The sequence below is a fragment of the Lissotriton vulgaris genome, chromosome 3_1 (genome assembly GCF_964263255.1).
Source record: "Lissotriton vulgaris chromosome 3_1, aLisVul1.2, whole genome shotgun sequence".
NCBI classification, from domain to species: Eukaryota; Metazoa; Chordata; class Amphibia; order Caudata; family Salamandridae; genus Lissotriton; species Lissotriton vulgaris.
In genome coordinates this window covers 9,213,184-9,232,119 of record NC_141689.1, presented here as the reverse complement: position 1 = coordinate 9,232,119, position 18,936 = coordinate 9,213,184, and the positions used below count along the sequence as shown (strand labels likewise).

At 49.2% G+C, this 18,936-nt stretch overlaps 1 protein-coding gene across 1 annotated transcript in view; it reads left to right on the top strand.

Moving 5' to 3' along the window:
• LOC147725811 (THAP domain-containing protein 5-like) overlaps positions 1-8,773 on the top strand; it is an 89,266-nt gene extending 80,493 nt beyond the window's left edge. The window contains exon 4 of the mRNA XM_086959988.1: positions 8,334-8,773. Coding sequence (XP_086816114.1) covers positions 8,334-8,633 — 300 coding nt within the window. The 3' untranslated portion in view covers positions 8,634-8,773. The remainder of the gene's footprint in view (positions 1-8,333) is intronic.
• Positions 8,774-18,936: the final 10,163 nt, after the last annotated feature.

Genomic DNA, 18,936 nt, shown 5'->3' with positions numbered 1-18,936 from the left:
CATCATTCTGAGGTTGATAAAATGAGCCCCATTGTGTCGGGTAACAATAAACATCTGTTATTCATTGCCAAGATGCCCACAGGGGCATGCGCTTTACAAATACACGTGATGGTATTCTACGACACTCTATGCCACTCCAGTCAACAACACTCTCCTCTAAGCACCCCCACGTCGAACAGCAACACTCTACAACACTTTACGTTATCTTATGCCACGACACTCCACACTGCATCATTCTACTCCACTTTACAACACTCTATTCCACTCGGTCACTCTCCACTGCTCCACTCGACTCTTTGCAACTCCACTCTATGATACTCAATGACACTCTACTCCGCTCTACCCACTCAACTCCACTGTACAACACTCTACTATACTCCACTGTAATCCACTTCACACCACTCTCCTCTACACTACTTTACAACACTCCATTCCATTCTACGACACTCTACGCCACTCCATTCTGCGAAACTGTACTTAACTCTATGCCACTCCACTGTACGTCATTCCACTACGTATTTCACACTACTTTACTCCACGCTATTCAACTCTATAATACTGTACTCCACTCTGCCAGATTCAAATCTGCAAACTTTACTTCACTCTGCGCCATCCACTCTGATACTCTGCGCCATGGTATTGCACTTCACTCTACACCACTCCACTTTACTCCACTCAACTCTATATTTAAAAAAAAAAAATGTAGGGACTTGTAAAGCACCAGAATCGCCCCCAGAGGGATATCTCCGTGCTGGAGAGGTGCCGCAGTCAGAGCAGATTAGATGCAGGCGTTTTAGAAGAGCTCGTTTTAAGGAGCTTTCTTAAAACAAAGTATTCCGGGCATTTCCGGCAATGAATTGGAAGCCGATTCCAGTCATAGGGGCTAGGTGGAAGAAGGCTTTCCCACCCATGCGAGATTTCCTGAAGTGCGGGACAAGGAGCAAGTGTGTGTGTGGCTGGTATTGAATACGCCTTTCTGCTATATAACTAGGACCTTTACCGTTTAGTGCTTTATGCACAATACAACATATCATAAATCTAACCCGCTTACGTATCGGTAGCCAATGTAAACATTGTAATAGTGGGAGAGAGGCTGTTGTGGCAGGTGAGTTCGTGATAAGACGAGCCGCAGTGCTTTGAACTACCTGAAGTTTATTTAGAGAAGTCTTACATGCCACAATCAGGAGGGTCTTGCAGCAGTCCAGGCAACGCATTACCATTTCTTGCAGGAGTGTGTTACGTAGGGTGAGGGGGAAAAAAGGAAATACCCTGCATAAGAGGCTTAACATATGGAAGCATGAGCCCACAGTGGTTGTAACTTGCTCTTGCATCTTGAGTTTCTGGTCCAGACGTAGGCCTAGGTTCCTGACCGCAGTCTTTGGGACCAGGGCGGCACCTAATTCGGGTGGACACACTCTGGGGGCCAGAGCTGAGGCGCATCTCCGAACGACATGATCTCAGTTTTACCAGCATTTAGCTGTAGGAAGTTGTTCGTTATCCATGCAGCAATTGCAGTCCTGCCTTCTGAGAAAGTGATCTGAGTGTTATTAGATTTTTATCAAATGACAGTAAACGCTGAGTGTCATCAGCATATGAGATCGGATTAAAGCCAAGCTTTCTAAGTAATCCTGCTAACGGGGCCACATAAATATTGAACAAAGTGGGACTAAGGCAGGATCCCTGAGGCAACCCCTTTGGTGAGTTCCATGGTGTGTGATTGGAAAGATCCAAGATGAATGGTCTGTGTCTGATGTGTAAGAAAACACGAGATCCATTGAAAGGCCAATCCACGAATCCCGATTTCTCAGAGTCTCCTGAGTAGTAAGGAATGGGATACTGTGTCGAAAGCTACTGACAAATCCAGCAGCGCTCATAGTGCTGGTTGCCCATTGTCGAGGGAGTGTCTTATATTATCAGTGACGGCAATCAGTGCTGACTCCATGCTGTACATTGGCCCAAACCCAGACTGTGAGGAGTCACAGCATCCAGTGGATTCAATATAATCAGAAAGTTGTATATTAATATGTTTTTCCAATAGCTTACTCAGAAGAGGAGGGAGAGAAATCGGGGATTTGTTAGACAGATCTTCCAATGCTTTCTTTTGGATGGGAATTATTTGTGCGGCCTTCCATTCGAGTGGTAGTTGGCCTTCTCTCACAGAGAGATTGAGGATTGAGCCGATAGACGGAGCCAACTGTTTGTAGAGTAGAGAGGAGATTTTAGCTGGAATAATATCCATAGGTGAGCCAGATTTAACTGTTTTAAGCAGGGTCTCCACTATATCTTCTGTAAGAGGAGTGAAACTTTTCAGAGGGTGCACGATGATCACAGCTGGGGGACCGGAGATTAAAGCGTCATTCAAAGGGTTCCTGTCTTTAGTGATTTTATCCTGGATGAGCTCGATTTTCTGTTCAAAATGATTAGCAATCTTATTGCAAAGTTCTTGAGATGGAGAAACTTCGCTGTTGCAGGACTTCAGGCTGGTAAAAGATGTAAGGATTTGATATAATTCTTTAGGAGCATTCCCTGCCCGGTTGAGTTGCGACGCAGTGTGGGCTCTACGCACGTTCTTATGATATCCAGCTAAAGAGATCGTATACCTTTCTTTGTTGTTTATATCATGGGAGTGATCCCAGCGTCTTTCCAGACTTTTACAGAGACATTTCTCCTTCTACAGTTCCTGCGAGTACCAGGCTGCATGTGGGCGTCTGGGCGAGGTAGGGGAATGTTTCAATGGGGCCAGATGATCTATGGTTTTCCGTACTGTGGTATGGTAGGTAGCTAAGCAATCCTCAACATTCCCTCATTCCTGGTTAACATTTGCTGGGAATATATTCGTGAAAAGATCAGGTGTGATTTTATGCTACTGTCTTCGGACCCTAGGGGGAGCCGTGGAAGGCGCAGGGTTGATCATGTGCCTCCCGATTTGGAAGTCAATTAGCGAATGATCCGACCATATGAGAGGAGGTGGAGCCTCACACAGGATGTTTGGGGAGTTGCTCAGGATAAGAAGTAACGTGTGTCCCGCTAGATGTGTAGGACTCCCTTTGATCTTTCCTAATCCTAAAGTGGCCAGGTCAGCGAGGAGCATAGAGGGCTCTAAACTAGACGTAATCTCACTGTGTACATTGAAGTCCCCTAACAACAGGAAATGTTTAGTGGAGAAAATATGGAGGACAATTAGTTCCATCAATTGGAGCGAGAAATCTTGGAGGGGACCCAGGGGCTATTATACAAGAGCACCATTCCAGCAGTAATGGGGTAGAAAATCAATTCTAAAAACAAAAAATTTCTATTTTATCATTGCAACAGTGCTTGAGTATCGATACCGTAATGGTGTCTTTATGGATAATAGCTATACCTCCACCCACCTTAGTCCCTCTATCCAGCCTTTGAAAATGGCAGCCATCAGTGAGCGCCACCGCTATAGCGGGGGTGGAGCTAGGTTTGAGCCAGTAACCCGATAACGGTATTCCTAGAGGAAAGTAAATGACATTGCCCGAACACAATTCCAGCCCTTCCCTCCCTCTGAAGAGGGAGGGAAGTTATACTTGCCCATTGTTTTGATCAGATACCAGATGAGCCGCATGCTTTGCTTCAGCTCCAGGCTTTGGAATTGACAATTTCTGCAAGCGAAAGTTCTCTCCATGTCAGGGAAGGCCCCAGATGTGCCATGTAGGCAGTTGATACATTTGAATGTACTTGACCGTCTAATTTTAAGAAGTTCCAAGCTTGGGTAGGAATGTTTCTGCCTATGTCCCAGGTCTGGCTTCAAAGAAGCAGGGGTCCTTTCTCCTGGTGACGGCTGGGTGCAGACGGGCACAGAAGGGCTTGCCTTTGACGCGCCGGCAGCGCACCCGCTGCGCGTGGGGGCAGGCATGTGTTTAAATAGTTTTGGGTAGCAACTAGACTGCTAACACCGTGGCTCCACCCCAGCCCAGAAGTAGGAAAAGGGTATGTCTGCTTGCTCCCTCCACACAATCGGGAAAACTGGTAGTCGACCAGGGAGCAGACGTGGTACTGTCGCTGCAGATAGGGGAAGAGTGCAAGTAAAAGATTAAAAGGTTACACTTTTCAATAAATATGGGGTCGTAAAATAACCATCAAACCAGCCAAAGAGCTGATCTAATCCGATCGATGCAATCAGCAGCATCAAATTAAATATAGAAACTAAGAACAGCCTTACTGCAAAGCGCCTCCGTGGCTCCATGGCATTATGTTTCACTCTACACCACTCCACTCTTTAGCACTCCACCCTGCTTTACGTCACTTCACTGTTACACTCCTCTCTATGGCACTCCACCCTACTTTACGTCACTTCACTGTGACACTCCACTCTTTGACACTCTATTTTACAGTACGGTACTCCACAACACTGTCATTCCAATCTATGCCACTCCACTTGACACCACTCCACTCTTCAACACACCAATCCACTCTGCGACGCTCAATTTCATTACACACCACTCCACAACACTGCACTCTGGCACTCTACTCCGCTCTACAACACTCCACTCCATTCCAGGCTACGCCAATCATCAACACTCTACAACACTTTCCTCCACGCTACACCACCCCACTGAGAGACACTCCACAACACTCCACTCCACAACACTGCACTCCATTCCACTTCATTCTAGACTACTCCATCCACTCTACCCCATTCTATGCCACTCGACAACAACGCACTCCGCTACTTTACAATACTCTACGCCATTCCATGCTAATCCAATCATCACCAGTCCACTCTACGACACTCCATTCTACCTCACGTCATTATACTTCACTCCACAACACTGAACTCCACTCTACGCCACTCCATTCCACTCGACGCCGTGCCTCTTTACCTCTTTCCTCTTTATGACACTCTGAAGTAGAGTGGAGAAGAGTAGAAGAGTGTTGGGGACTGGAGTGGGGTAGAGTGGAGTACAGTGTCCTGCACTGCATTCTCTCTACAACTGCGCCACTGTACATCACTCTACAACACCCCACACTACGAAACTTTATTCCAGTTTACTTCACTCTGCACCTTTTTTACCCCACTCCACACCAAGCCACTCCACTGCCCGACACTCTTCTCCACTCTACGCTACTTTATGCCATGGCATTCCATGATATTCTACTCTATGCCACTCCATTCCACTCAACTGTAGGCCACTCGACTCTACACTACTCCACTCTTCGACACTGTACTCCACTACATGCCACTCGACTCTATAAAACTCGACTGTATGCCTCTTTATTCCCCTCTAGATCACTCCACAACTCTAAATTCTATCCCACTGTACTCCGCTCTACAACACTTCACGACTCTAAACTCTATGCCACTACACTCTGCTGCACCAATCCATGCCATTCCATTCTGACACTCTGCACCTCTCTACCCACTCCATTCTCTGACACTGTACTCCACTCTACGCCACTTTGTCACTCCACTCTACGCCATGGCATTCTATGGCATTACTCTATGCTACGCACTCTACGTCACTCCATTCTACTCTACTGTATGCCACTCCACTCTACTCTTCGACACTACTCGACTATATGCCACTCCACTCTATACAGTGCCACTCTATGCCACTGTACTCCACTCCATATAACTCTAAACTCTATGCCCCTGTACTCCACTCTACAACACTCCATTCTGTGCCACTCCACGACACTCCTCTCAATGACAGTCCACTCTGTCACTCCACTACAGTATACAACACTCCACTCCAGAACGCTCTATGCCTCTCCAGTCTATGCCACTCCACTCTACGACACCCCATTCTACAACACTATATTCCACGGCACTCCATTTTGACACTCTACTCCACACTACAACACTTTACTCTGCAACACTCTACTCCATAACACTACTCCACTCTATGCCACTCCACTCTGACACTCTATTTGACGACAAGACACTCGGCTCCTCTCTCCACCAATCCACTCTACTCTTCTTTATGAAACTGTGCTCCACTCCACGTTACAACACTCTACGCTGTCCATTCTATGACACTGTCACAACACAACAATCTACACCACTCCACTCCACAACACTCTACACCACTCCACTCTGCAAAACTCAACTCTGTGCCACTCCACTCAACTCCACAACACTGTACTCCGCTCTCCACTACTCCATTACACAATGCTCTACTCCACTCCACTCTGCAAAACTCAACTCCACACCAGTCCACTCCACTCAACTCCACAACACTGTACTCCGCTCTCCACTACTCCATTACACAATGCTCTACTCCACTCTATTTCACTCCACTCCACACCAGTCCACTCCACTCAACTCCACAACACTGTACTCCGCTCTCCACTACTCCATTACACAATGCTCTACTCCACTCTATTTCACTCCACTCCACACCAGTCCACTCCACTCAACTCCAAATCACTCTACTTCACTCTACACCACTCCACTGTACGCCACCCCACTTTGTGCCGCTCCCCTCTATGCCACTGTACTCCACCCTCCAACACTCCATGGCATGCCAATCTAGGCCACTCTACTCTATGACACCTTACTGCACTATATGCCACTCCACTCTACACCAATCAACTGCACTCTAAGGCACTCAACGCCACTTTACTTGACTAGTTCACTCTACAACACTCTGCACTTCTCTTACCCACTCTACGACACTGAACTGCATGTTTTTTATTTAGCTTCTGAATGTCCTCTTTTGTCCTCATCACTGTTAGTTGTTTGTGTCTGGTGGGTCTGGTCTATACTGACTGCCTCCAGGAGATTTCGTTTGTGCAGTTTCTTTTGTTCTGTGAGTTTTAATCGGAGCTTAACTAATTCTTTTGACACAATCCTCCCAGTGACGGTTCCCACCTCAAAGTCAGTCCAGGGTTTACTTCTGACCTTGGCTACCTTATGCTCGTGGCCTTCAGAGCAGAAAGACAGTGGGGCTCAGTTACAGCCAGGAGTCCAAGCTACAGCAGAGAACTGCAATAGCTACCTACAAACAACAGATAAAGATGGTCAAATCCCAGTGTTATTTTGTTTGCATCAGAGTGACACATACCCGGCCAACAGAACAGTTCCGAAATATTAGCGACTTCTGTGGCCTTTTTGCGAGATGTGACTGGGTCAAACCTTTGCAAGATTTCCCTTATGAGCTTTCAGTATTTTCTGTCCCGAAGATAGACAAGATTGGGTCTGAGATAAGCAGCACCTAGGCCTTGAGGCCAACTTTGCTGACATAACAAATCCAGTTTCCTTAAAGGCAATCACTTTGTCTTGCTCTCTTTTTAGGTCTACACCACAGAGCTGAGATTATTTCCACCACAGACCTTCCGATGTCAGCCCTGCAAGATAATGCACCTGCCTGGTTCTTTTCTACCTCCGATCTTGCACCCTGTTGAACCTTCCTCTCAGTAGTTCTGGAAGAGTGGAAATCCACCATGGAAAACCCTTCACTAAAGAAATCTTCTCTCTCCAGATTACCATCATACCTTCTGCCCCAACTCTCTGCTTCCATATCTTTGAAAAATCCTGGGACATTGGTCTTTGCCTAGTTAGAGTCTTGCTTGGAGGCCTTCCACCCTTTCAGGCCCGCTTCAGACCCAGAGCACACATCGCATCAGAGCACATTTACTTGTGACGCCAGCACGGTCTACACTGGTGATGTCGGAGCACTGGTTCTTTTTATATCCATCAGCTTTTGGCGTCATCAACCCCTCGCTGCGTCATGCCAGAATTAAGGCGATTGCTCTTGATCATCTAGTCCTTAAGTCACATCCAGGGTGTTCTCAGATCATTTTTCTCCCTCCTCTTAAGTATGAAACCAGATCCATCAGCTGTGATGTTCCCCAGGCTTGAACCCTTCTGATTGATGAATACATGCTCCTTCATGGGGTTTCAATTCTGCATGTCCGCGGAGGATACTCACCTGAGACCTGAGCTCTTCATTGTCCAGCGTCCCCCGGCTGCTCCTCGTGCAGTCTAGACTCGTAACATTCTGAGGCGATTGACAGCCGTAGACTTTCTAAGACTTACTGCAGCTCAAAGAGTCCTGACCAGAGGCCATGGGTTCACCGCCATCTCCTACAAACGTCGTAGGAGACTTAGGAGCCCACATCACCTCACACCGTTCTCTAGACCCCACTTCAGGCTGGGGGTTTACGTCAGTAATATGTCTTCATATGTACTGAGCATTGGAAGGCACAAACTTCTACCACCCCCTCCATCCACCAATCTTCTGGCTGGGCCTTTGGCCCATGTGTTGCCTTAACTAAATAATGTGCCACGTGTGTTATCAAGATGCTCTGTTCATGGGTATGGTTTAGTTTGTGCTTTAAATGTTATTCTTGATTCCTTCCTTTAGATGAGAACATCGAAAAGCTGCGAGACTCAGCAGATCGGCGTGCAGAACCAGATCGACTTGACTGGCGATGACCCCGTTGAGAATACTGTGCACGAAGCCCACCCTGCGAGCAAGCATGTGCCACGCGAGGACTGCGCAGCCCTTCTGCAAGAATCGTCATTCATATGTAACACATGTGGAAAAAACATCACTGGCTACTCTGTTTTTATGCAACATCTCAAAATACACAACAGTGAACTGTCTCGCTTTGGGAAATCATATGGGTACAAAGTAAAAGGGACCTTCATGCAAAACCCATAGAATAAAAAAGCTTATGTTGTGTTTGAGAAGTGCTTGTTTACTATCAGGAGCCCCATGGACCTTGGACTCCTCTAAACTGAGCTGCAGTCACAGACTCTGGTTTTATTCCATCTTCTGAAGAGCCGGCTGTCATGGGGCAAAGTCTGTCAAGCCTTCACGTCAACAAGTGCACGTTGTGCCACAACGTCAGCCACTGTACGGAGCATTAGGGGCTCCGCCAGTATAGAGTGGGCCCACGGTTCAGTAAGAGAGTTGCCTGTCACCCCTTGATAGGGAGCACCGAGTGCCACCAGTTCAGCAAAGGAAGATCCTGTCACCTTGTCAAGGGGTCTGCGGAGTGCCACAAGATCAACCTGTAAGGAGTATATCACCCCTTCAAAGGATGCGCAGCGGCACCTGTTCATCTAGTGAAGAGCCCATCACCTTGTCAAGGGTCTACAAAAGGCCACGAGTTCATCCTTTAAAGAGCGTGCCACCTCTTGCAGCGGTGTACAGAGTGCCATGAGGTCGATCCGTAAAAAGCGTCCCTCCTCAGGAGTTTACATGGTGTCACTGGTTTAATAAGTGTGTTACGTCTCAGCGTGTCTTCGGGAGGCCATGGGTCCAGCGTGTGAAGAGCCTACCCTCTCCAAAGGGTGCGCGGTGCCACCTGTTAAACAACTAAAGATCCGGTCACCTCCTCAAGGGGGGTAGAGGGGGCAGTAGGTTCATCAAGTAAAAAGCAGGGGTATATAGGCTCTCACGAGCTCCATAAGCGATGAGCACGTCTCCACTTCTGGGTATGTAGAGATGCCACCAGTTCAGCACGGCGTTCCACTGTGTGTTTGTTACCATGAGTTCAACAAGTGGAGAGCGGTACTCCTCTTCAAGGCATGTACACAATGCGTACAGTGTGACACTAGTTCTACGTCCCTGCTGCTGAGAATGAAAGGATAGAGCTCCGGAGAGCAGAGATTTATGCGCCCAGGAAGGATGGTGAAGGGACAAGGCTTGGGAGGCCACAGGGTAGAGTTGAGGAGAAGCAGCAGCTGGGTAGGGTTAAGGAAGCGGGAAGAAATGGGAGAGAAGAGCTGCAGGAATGGACTCATGAGTATTGGAGGGGTAGGTGGGGCTTCCCAAGGGAAGATCCCCGGTCAGAGGGAGAAGGCGGAGGAATCCTTTCCTGGCAGGAGGATCCCCTGTAGATATTAGGACGTCTATCAGGAGCCTGTAGAGGAGCTTGAGCGTCATCCTTGGTTTCCACCTTCAAGTCCGTAGCATTTTGTTTAAAGTGAAACCCCCCGGCGGGTGAAGTGGGATCAATATTATTTGCCTTGATCAATAAATTTGTCAGACTAGATAATGCCTGGAGATGTCCAGAAGGGGATTGTGAAAACGTAACTGGCCAAAATCCCTCCCTTTCCATCTGGTCACTGTCATCGCCTTGGCCATTCGCTCCAAGCTGATGGAGAAACTTGTGAATAGGCAGTTTCATTCATTTGTGAATGCCACAGTTCTCTTGCTCCTTTAGGGTCTGTTGTGGACCAGCCCGTTGGACTGCTGCAGCAGCTCCCTCTTTCATACCTTCATCATTGAGGCATTTATGGAGGACATCAAGCGAGTCATCCCTTCTAGGTGTCCCTCTGCACCGATGTAGAACTTCAGTATCTTACCAGGCTCTTGAGTCTCCCACTCGAACCCTTACCCTTGCACCTGCTCCAGCACTTCTCCTGCAAGGCAGCCTTTGTGGTGGCAATAACTTCTTTCACCGCTTTAGGCCCTCACCCTGAAAGAACTTTTCATTTACAAGTTTTCAATTTTACAAAGACTGGGTAGTACTCAGCACAAACTCTAAGTTCCTTCCGAAGGGGGTTCCCCCTTCCACTTCAATCAGACCACAGAGATCCCAGTTTTTTTTTTGAGGCCAGACTCGAAAGCAGAGAGAGCGATCCATAACTTAGACATCAAGCGCGCTCCCATGAATTACATTGAACTAAACCTCTTGGCAAAGCTGACCAACCCTTCCTGGCCTTTGCTAACCCTCAAAAAGAGCCGCCTATTCCCAAAGAAGAAATTGCTAGATGGCTAGTTGAGTGCATCAAGACTTTTTATCTCAAAGAGAACCGTCCCCATCATACCTGGGACTCACTTTACTCAAGCGAAGGCTGCTACCACGGTCTTTTTGGGGAGCATTCCGCTAGCTAACATATGCAAGGCGGTTACTTGATCAACACCATCACACTTCTACCATTCAGTACTGTGTGGATGGTCTGGCCAGACAATAGGCATCGGTTGGCTAGCCATTACTTATGGAGGGTACCGCTTTACAGTCACAGAGTATATGTAGCTACATCAATGCAAGGTACGAACAGAAAACGTTACCTACCCTTTCAGTTTCTGTTCGTAGTGTGTAACTCTGTAGATTCCCGTACACACACCCTCCTCTCCAGATGTGGTATGGCTTTGATCACAAATCTTTTTTCCCTCAAATCAGTATTGTTTTTGTGCAGTACACAATTGCATCGATTACTGTTCACTCACAGCGGCATACTACTCTCACCCGCTGCCCAGAAAACAATCTAACATGGAGTCGATGCCCGCGCGCTTTGCCAGCTAAGCGAGTGTCACTAGACCTCGTGACTTAAGACTTCTTCAAAGAAAAACAACGTGCAAATGTCCAAGCCTAACACTAGATATTAGGAGAGTATGTAGAGTACGTGAATCTACAGCACTACATGCTATGAACAGGTGCCTACAGGGTAACATTATCCTTTTGAATGATCAGACCTTCAGTGTGCTATTAGTTTGATTATTGGCCCCTTGCTCATGCTAACGGTCTATTGATTACACAGTGCTCACAAGCAGAGTGCTGTGAATCCATATTGAACAGGTTCCCAGTGCCCCACATTGTGCTATATTTATTGAATGATCACGGACAGGGTGTTATTGGTCGCCTGATCAGATCCTTTATCACAGGCTTCATGCTGTGGGTGCCTTCATCAGGCCTTCCTTCACGTGCAGCTTGCTACAGAGCCATCGTGTTCAGACCTGCGTTCACACGCGTGCTATAGGTCTATTGATCCGACCCTTGACCACACGCAGCGCGCTCTAGGTCTATTTATCTGCCCTTCGATCACATGCAGCGTGCTGTGAGTCTATTGATCTGACCCTCGATCACACACAACGTGCTATAGGTCTAGTGATCCGACCCTCGATCACATGCAGCATGCTGTAGGTCTATTGATCCGACCCTCAATCACACACAGCGTGCTGTAGGTCTATTGGTCCAACCTCGATCACACGCAGCCTGCTATAGGTCTATTGATCTGACCCTCGATCACACACAGCGTGCTGTAGGTCTATTGATCCGACCCTTGATCACACACAGCATGCTATGGGTCTATTGATCTGACCCTCGATCACACATAGCATGCTATAGGTCTATTGATCCCACCCTCGATCACACACAGCAAGCTGTAGGTCTATTGATCTGACCCTCGATCACACGCAGCGTGCTGTAGGTCTATTGATATGACCCTCGATCACACGCTGCCTGCTATAGGTCTATTGATCTGACCCTCGATCACACACAGCCTGCTATAGGTCTATTGATCTGACCCTCGATCACACGCAGCGTGCTGTAGGTCTATTGATCTGATCCTCGATCACACGCAGCCTGCTATAGGTCTATTGATCTGACCCTCGATCACACACAGCGTGCTGTAGGTTTATTGATCTGATCCTCGATCACACGCAGCGTGCTGTAGGTCTATTGATCTGGTCCTCGATCACACGCAGCGTGCTGTAGGTCTATTGATCCGACCCTCGATCACACACAGCATGCTATAGGATCTGACCCTCAATCACATACAGCGTGCTATAGGTGTATTGATCTAACCCTCGATCACACACAGCGTGCTTTAGGTATATTGATCAAACCCTCAATCACACGCAGTGTGCTCTCTGGCTTGGATCTCCTTGTTCTTGGAGAATCGTCAGCAGGCCGTTCAGCTGGCCGGCTTCTCTGCTGCTGCCTGCCATATCACCTGTGGTGTCCCCCAAGGTTCTTCTCTTTCTCCTCTTCTTTTCAATCTCTACATTCTCCCTCTTATCTCTGCTCTTCAAAAATTACGCCGGTGACTTCCAACTCATTTTTAACATCTCTTCTTCTTCGTCTGTCCTCAATTTCCAATCAGTTATGACTTTCATCAGTGACTGGATACATTTTATCCACCTTAAGGTCAATCCTGACAAGACCGAGCTAGTGCTTACTGGTGGTACCTCCAGTCCATGGTCCTCTTCTTTCTGGCCCTCTTCTCTTGGTCCCCCTCCTTCTCCCTCAGCTTCTGTCAAAAGTCTTGGTATTAGAGTTAGTAGTGATCTCTCCATGCACTCCCAAATCAGTGCAGTGGTCTCATCTTGCTTTCTTATTTAACGTATCATACCTAAAATCTCTCGTTTCTTTTCTAATACGGCACTCAAACGTATCCTGCTAGCCATGGTCATATCACGTCTGGATTACGGAAATGCTCTCGGTATTCCGGCAACAAGCTTCGCCGTCTCCAACCAATCCAGAACCAGGCTGCCAGGTTGGTCTACGAATTCCCCAGACACTACCATGTTACTCCACTTTTAAAAACATTACATTGGTTTCCTCTTTTTTTAAACTCGGCTGTTTGATCTTTAATGCTCTAGCCGGCACAGCTCCTGCATTTGCAGCCCCCAAACTTAAGGCTTACGTTCCCACCCGTGACCTTCGGTCTTCTTCTAAACACCTTTTGTGCATTCCCCGTTGCAGAAGGAAGAGACATGGCGGCATGAGTTTCTCCTTCTTAGCCCCCTCCTTTTGGAATTCCCTACCCCTTAGCATTAGGACCACTGCTTCTTACATGGATTTCCGTAGGGCTCTGAAGATCCGTCTCTTCTTGCAAACTTTTGGCGTGTAGGCTGCCCCCCCTGCTCCCCACGTACTTCCGTCCTCAGCGCCAAGAAACCGTTTGGTCTACGAGCGCTTTATAAAACTTGTAACTTTAACTCTATAGGTCTATTGATCTAACCCTCAATCACGCACAACATGCTATAGGTCTATTGATCAAACCCTCAATCACAGAGCGTGCTATAGGTTTATTGATCTGACCCTCGATCACACACGCAGCATGCTGTAGGTCTATTGATCTGAGCCTCGATCACATGCAGCTTGCTGTAGGTGTATTGATCTGACCCTCGATCGCACACACACAGCATGCTATAGTTCTATTGATCTGACCCTCAATCACACGCAGTGTGCTGTAGGTCTATTGATCTGCCCCTAGATCACACGCAGCCTGCTATAGGTCTATTGATCCGACCCTCGATCACACGCAGCTTGCTATAGGTCTATTGATCCCACCCGCAATTACACACACTGCGTGCTATAGGCCTATTGATCCGACCCTCAATCACACACAGCCTGCTATAGTTCTGTTGATCAGACTCTCAATCATACATTTCATGCTGTAAGTATTGATCAGACCTTCTAACAGACATCCAGCTATGGGATTATAAAGATCAGGCCATGAAAGAAATCACACAGTTTGTCAGCGACAGTATCGGGAAATGACCAAGAACAATGGACATTAGGACGTCACATCACTCGAGGAAGAACTCCGCATGCAACAACACTGCCAGACGCACATCACTTGTTCTGCATACTATCTTCTGTTGACATGCCCACCAAGCACATGTAACATGACATACCTATGCACCCACCCACACATTAGAGACTCTTGAGGCGTTTGTGGCATTTAAAGCTGTCTCTATACGTCACTTCATGTGTCTGCCAGAACAGAAAGCCTCTGCACTCGAGAGACCTCAGCTTAAAATCTTCTCAATCTCCACCACATCTGGTCTTGCTCAGACGTGCTTCTTGACTGGAACGCTCACCCAGAAGACAGCAGACACCAAAAGGACCTCAGTGCTTTCGGGGAAAACACTCAAAATTCTGTTCCATCTTCATCTCAACATCTTGCTGCATCTTGCCGCTGCCCTGAAGAAGGTCCTGTCTCAGGGCCGCAGTCAGTGCTCTCTGACCTCTAGAGAGGGGGCACTACGAGGTGACACTCCTTTTTAAGCAACTCTATCCTGAACTGTCCTTTTAAATCTTTCCGATCCATCATTTTCCTGCTTTTAGTACTACTTGTTCGATAGTTTCTCTCACCACCTCTTAGCCTTCTTTCTGTGCTGCTCTCTTGTTTATTTGAATTTGTAAGACTTCTATCTTGCTGGTTAAAAGTCTCTCTGTAAAGCGCAGAGACCCCCCAGGGCCGGAGGTAAAGCTGGGAGGGTGGCTAGCCCCCGCATCAGGAGCACTGGCCCGAATCCTGTGTCATGTGAATGTGAAGGCATCTGCTGGCCTTGACTAGGGCAGAGGAGACACCCTGCAGGCTTCATTCAGAGGTTCATCTCTGCCCTTGAACCCCTTTGTAAAGATGCGGGCACTGCCCCTGGTGCCAGATTAACCACTGCAGCACTAGGAAAAGGAAATGGACGCCAGGCAAGTAACGGTGCAGGGCGGCACAGACTCCTCAAGCTTCTCTAGGACATGGGTCCCTTCAGCACCCCCCCCAGACCAGGTGGGAAGGGCCGACAACGGGCCACGAGCGACCACGTGGGAAACAGGGGCTCTGGCGAGATGGGCACTGCTGAAACAGGAGGGGCACAGGCTTTCCGCTGCTGCCAGTCCAGCTTTGATCTTGCATCCGAGTGATGTCCACTGAGTAAGAGGGGAAAATTGTACAGAATCTGTTATCCTATGTTAGTGATGTATGATGAATGTGTGTATTTGTATACAGAATGGTTTTGTAACAGTTATTTATACGGTTAAGTGTCAAATAAACACAAATAAGATTCAGAAACTCTTTTCATGGAAAGATTTGTGGATGCACAAATGTCCTCACAGCAGACCTGACATTGACAACTGGCGTGCGTGCATTCAAGTGACGTGGGACTTCTCAGTGGATAACCCTAGTGGAAGGCTCGAGACTACAGGGGGCTTCAGAAGAAACTCTATAAGTGGAGACTCACCCTAGTCCTGCAACACTGGTCCCTGTCACCAGGGACGGGGGGCCCTGTCACCAGGGACGGGGGGGGGGTCCTGGTCACCAGGGACGGGGGGAAGGAGGGCCCGGTCACCAGGGACGGGGGGGGGGGGGCCCGGTCACCAGGGACGGGGGGGGGGGCCGGTCACCAGGGACGGGGAAGGGCCCGGTCACCAGGGACGGGGGGTGGGGGGCCCGGTCACCAGGGATGGGGGGGCGGTCACCAGGGACGGGGGGGGGGCGGTCACCAGGGACGGGGGGGGTGGCCCGGTCACCAGGGACGGGGGGGTGGCCCGGTCACCAGGGACGGGGGGGCCCGGTCACCAGGGACGGGGGGGCCCGGTCACCAGGGACGGGGGGGCCCGGTCACCAGGGACGGGTGGCTCGGTCACCAGGGACGGGGGGCTCGGTCACCAGGGACGGGGGGCTCGGTCACCGGGGGATGGGGACTGGGTCACCAGGGACGTGGGTTATGTCGCCAGGGATGGGGGCTCGGTCACCAGGGACGTGGGTTTTGTCACCAGGGACAGAGGCTCGGTCACAGGGGACGTGGGTTATGTCACCAGGGATGGGGGCTTGGTCACCAGGGACATGGGTTATGTCACCAGGGACAGAGGCTCGGTCACCGGGGACAGGGGCTCGGTCAGCAGGGACGTGGGCTCGTTCACTAAAGACGTTAGCTCGGTCACCAGGGATGTGGATTGTGTCAGACTCAAACTGGTAAGAAGCAAGGTACGCACTGTAATGATGAAACGCATTCTTGGTGGCCAGCTTTGTGGCAGGAGCTGCAGAAGACAAAAGGCCAGTTATCTACTGGGGCCAAACGACAATTGGTTTGAAATGGATTGGAAGCTGCCAATCCAGTGTCTGCTTAATCATGGATGTTAGACCTGGCAACCTTGGCGTGGGTCCCTCGTCCCCCTTTTCACCCTCTTGTTGCCTTTTTCATGTAGAAACCTGGGTGAAGGGGAACACCCTATCTGATCAAAGACTTCTAAGACCTCTTGGGCCTATAACTAGGGAACCCTTGAACTGGAAGGAGATCCCTTTTTGGGACATGGCGAGCCCTGCTGACTTTGTCGCGGCTCACGAATCGTACCCCCTGTACGCAAGACTTTCCATCACCACGAGCCCTGCTGACCGTCGCGGCGCACAAATCGTACCTCCTGTACGCAAGACTTTCCATCCAGACGAGCCCTGCTGACTTCGTCGCGGCTCACGAATCGTACCTCCTGTATGCAAGACTTTCCATCAAGGCGAGCCCTGCTGACTTCGTCGCAGCTCACGAATCGTACCTCCTGTACGCAAGACTTTCCATCAAGGCGAGCCCTGCTGACCTCGTCGCGGCTCACGAATCGTACCTCCTTTACGCAAGACTTTCCAGCACCACGAGCCCTGTTGACCTAGTCGCGGCTCACAAATCGTACCTCCTGTACGCAAGACTTCATCGCCATGAGCCCTGCTGACCTTGTCGCGGCTCACGAACCATACCTCCTGGACGCAAGACTTTCCATCACCACGAGCCCTGCTGACTTTGTCGCGGGCTCGCGTACCGCACCGACCTCAGCACAGCAGCATTTCAACGCGGCTCGTGTGCTTTCGAGACGGATCTCCGACGCATTGTACCACCATCCGCCCAGCAGCATCTCAATGCGGCTCATGTGCTTTCGAGCTGGACCTCCAGTACGCATCGTACCACCATCCGCCCAGCAGCATCTCAACCCGGCTCGTGTGCTTTCGAGCCGGACCTCCGGTCCACATCGTACCAACTTCAGCCCAACAGCATTGCGAGGCGGCTCAGGTGCTTCGAGCCCACCCTTCTGTACGATGCGAACCGACCTTTCCCCGACCTACAGCAGCTCATCGCGGTTCCCCTGAACCAACTCGTACTCTCATACGCAACATGACAGTCGTGCCCGGCTCGTGCACCTAGAACCTAGACTGTGAGTATCCGAGTCGCCCTGGCTGCTCGAACCCAACCGGAATTAACCCTATCCCAGTTACCCCCATAAGACGGTCGCCCCTACCTTAATGCCTGATTGTTATTGTTATTTGGCCTTGTGATAAATCCTAATATAAAAAGTACTATATTTTCATATAAAACCAGTGTGGTGTCCGTTTGTAGTGTGGCAAGATATTACTGTCCATGGTCGTAAATGCTTTGCACCCGCCCTCGAGGTCCAGTCTGATTGTTTGGTTATACTACTATGGGGATAATCCCCTACCCTAACAAGAGGAGGCTGGTCCCTGCTTGGACAGAAGTACTTACCTCTGCCAGCCAGAGGCCACCAAGTCGAACAACGGAGAGCGGGTAAGAAGAACGCAATCCACTCGGGCAGACTTACTAAGGATTTGGATCGGGTTGCATTGTATGGTACAGGCTCAATGGAAAATCCCTTCTGGTGTTTACTAAGCCACGCAAAGCCACATTGTGTGGTTTAGTAAATACATACGAAGTAACACAAGGCCCGACATAACTTTGCGTCAGCAAGGTGTGCCTTGGGTGGAGCTTGGGCATTTCCGTGTATCTACCCGTGGATTTTGATGCAATACCAGATTTTTTTAGGTGAGTTGACCTGAGATTGCGCCAAAAAGCTACGCCTCCCTGAGGCAGAAATAACAAGAAGGAATATCTTTATTTCTTCTGATTTCCTCCATCTACTTATGCAGTATTCTGCAGCACACATAGAAGGAGGACATCGCTTCTACAGTCAAATTGTGCTTCGTAATCCTCTGGCCAGGGTCAGATGGAAAATATCACTGGGAGGACCTCAGTCCCACTTCATATAACCTGGTTACCATCAGACAGGGCACGGATAATTTGTTTCATTGTATGAAACATTTTAATCAGAAATAAATATGCCATTTTTGTACCTGAGGGCCACTTCTGATGAATGAGGACAGTTCCATGATATCTCGAGAAGATCGACCAAGATAAAGGCGAGTTGCACGTCACCACGGACTTAGAGTGTGTCACCCGGAAGGAACATTGTCATGCCACCTGGAGCATGGGCCGTGTCACCCGGAAGGAACATGGGCCGTGTCACCCGGAAGAAACATGGGCCTTGTCACCCGGAAGAAACATGGGCCGTGCCACCTTCAGCATGGTCCATGCCACTTGGAGCATGGTCTGTGTCACCCAGAAGGAACATGGCCCATGCACCCGGTAGGAACATGGCCCGTGTCACCCAGAAGGAACATGGCCTGTGCCACCCGGAAGGAACATGGCCTGTGCCACCCGGACGGAA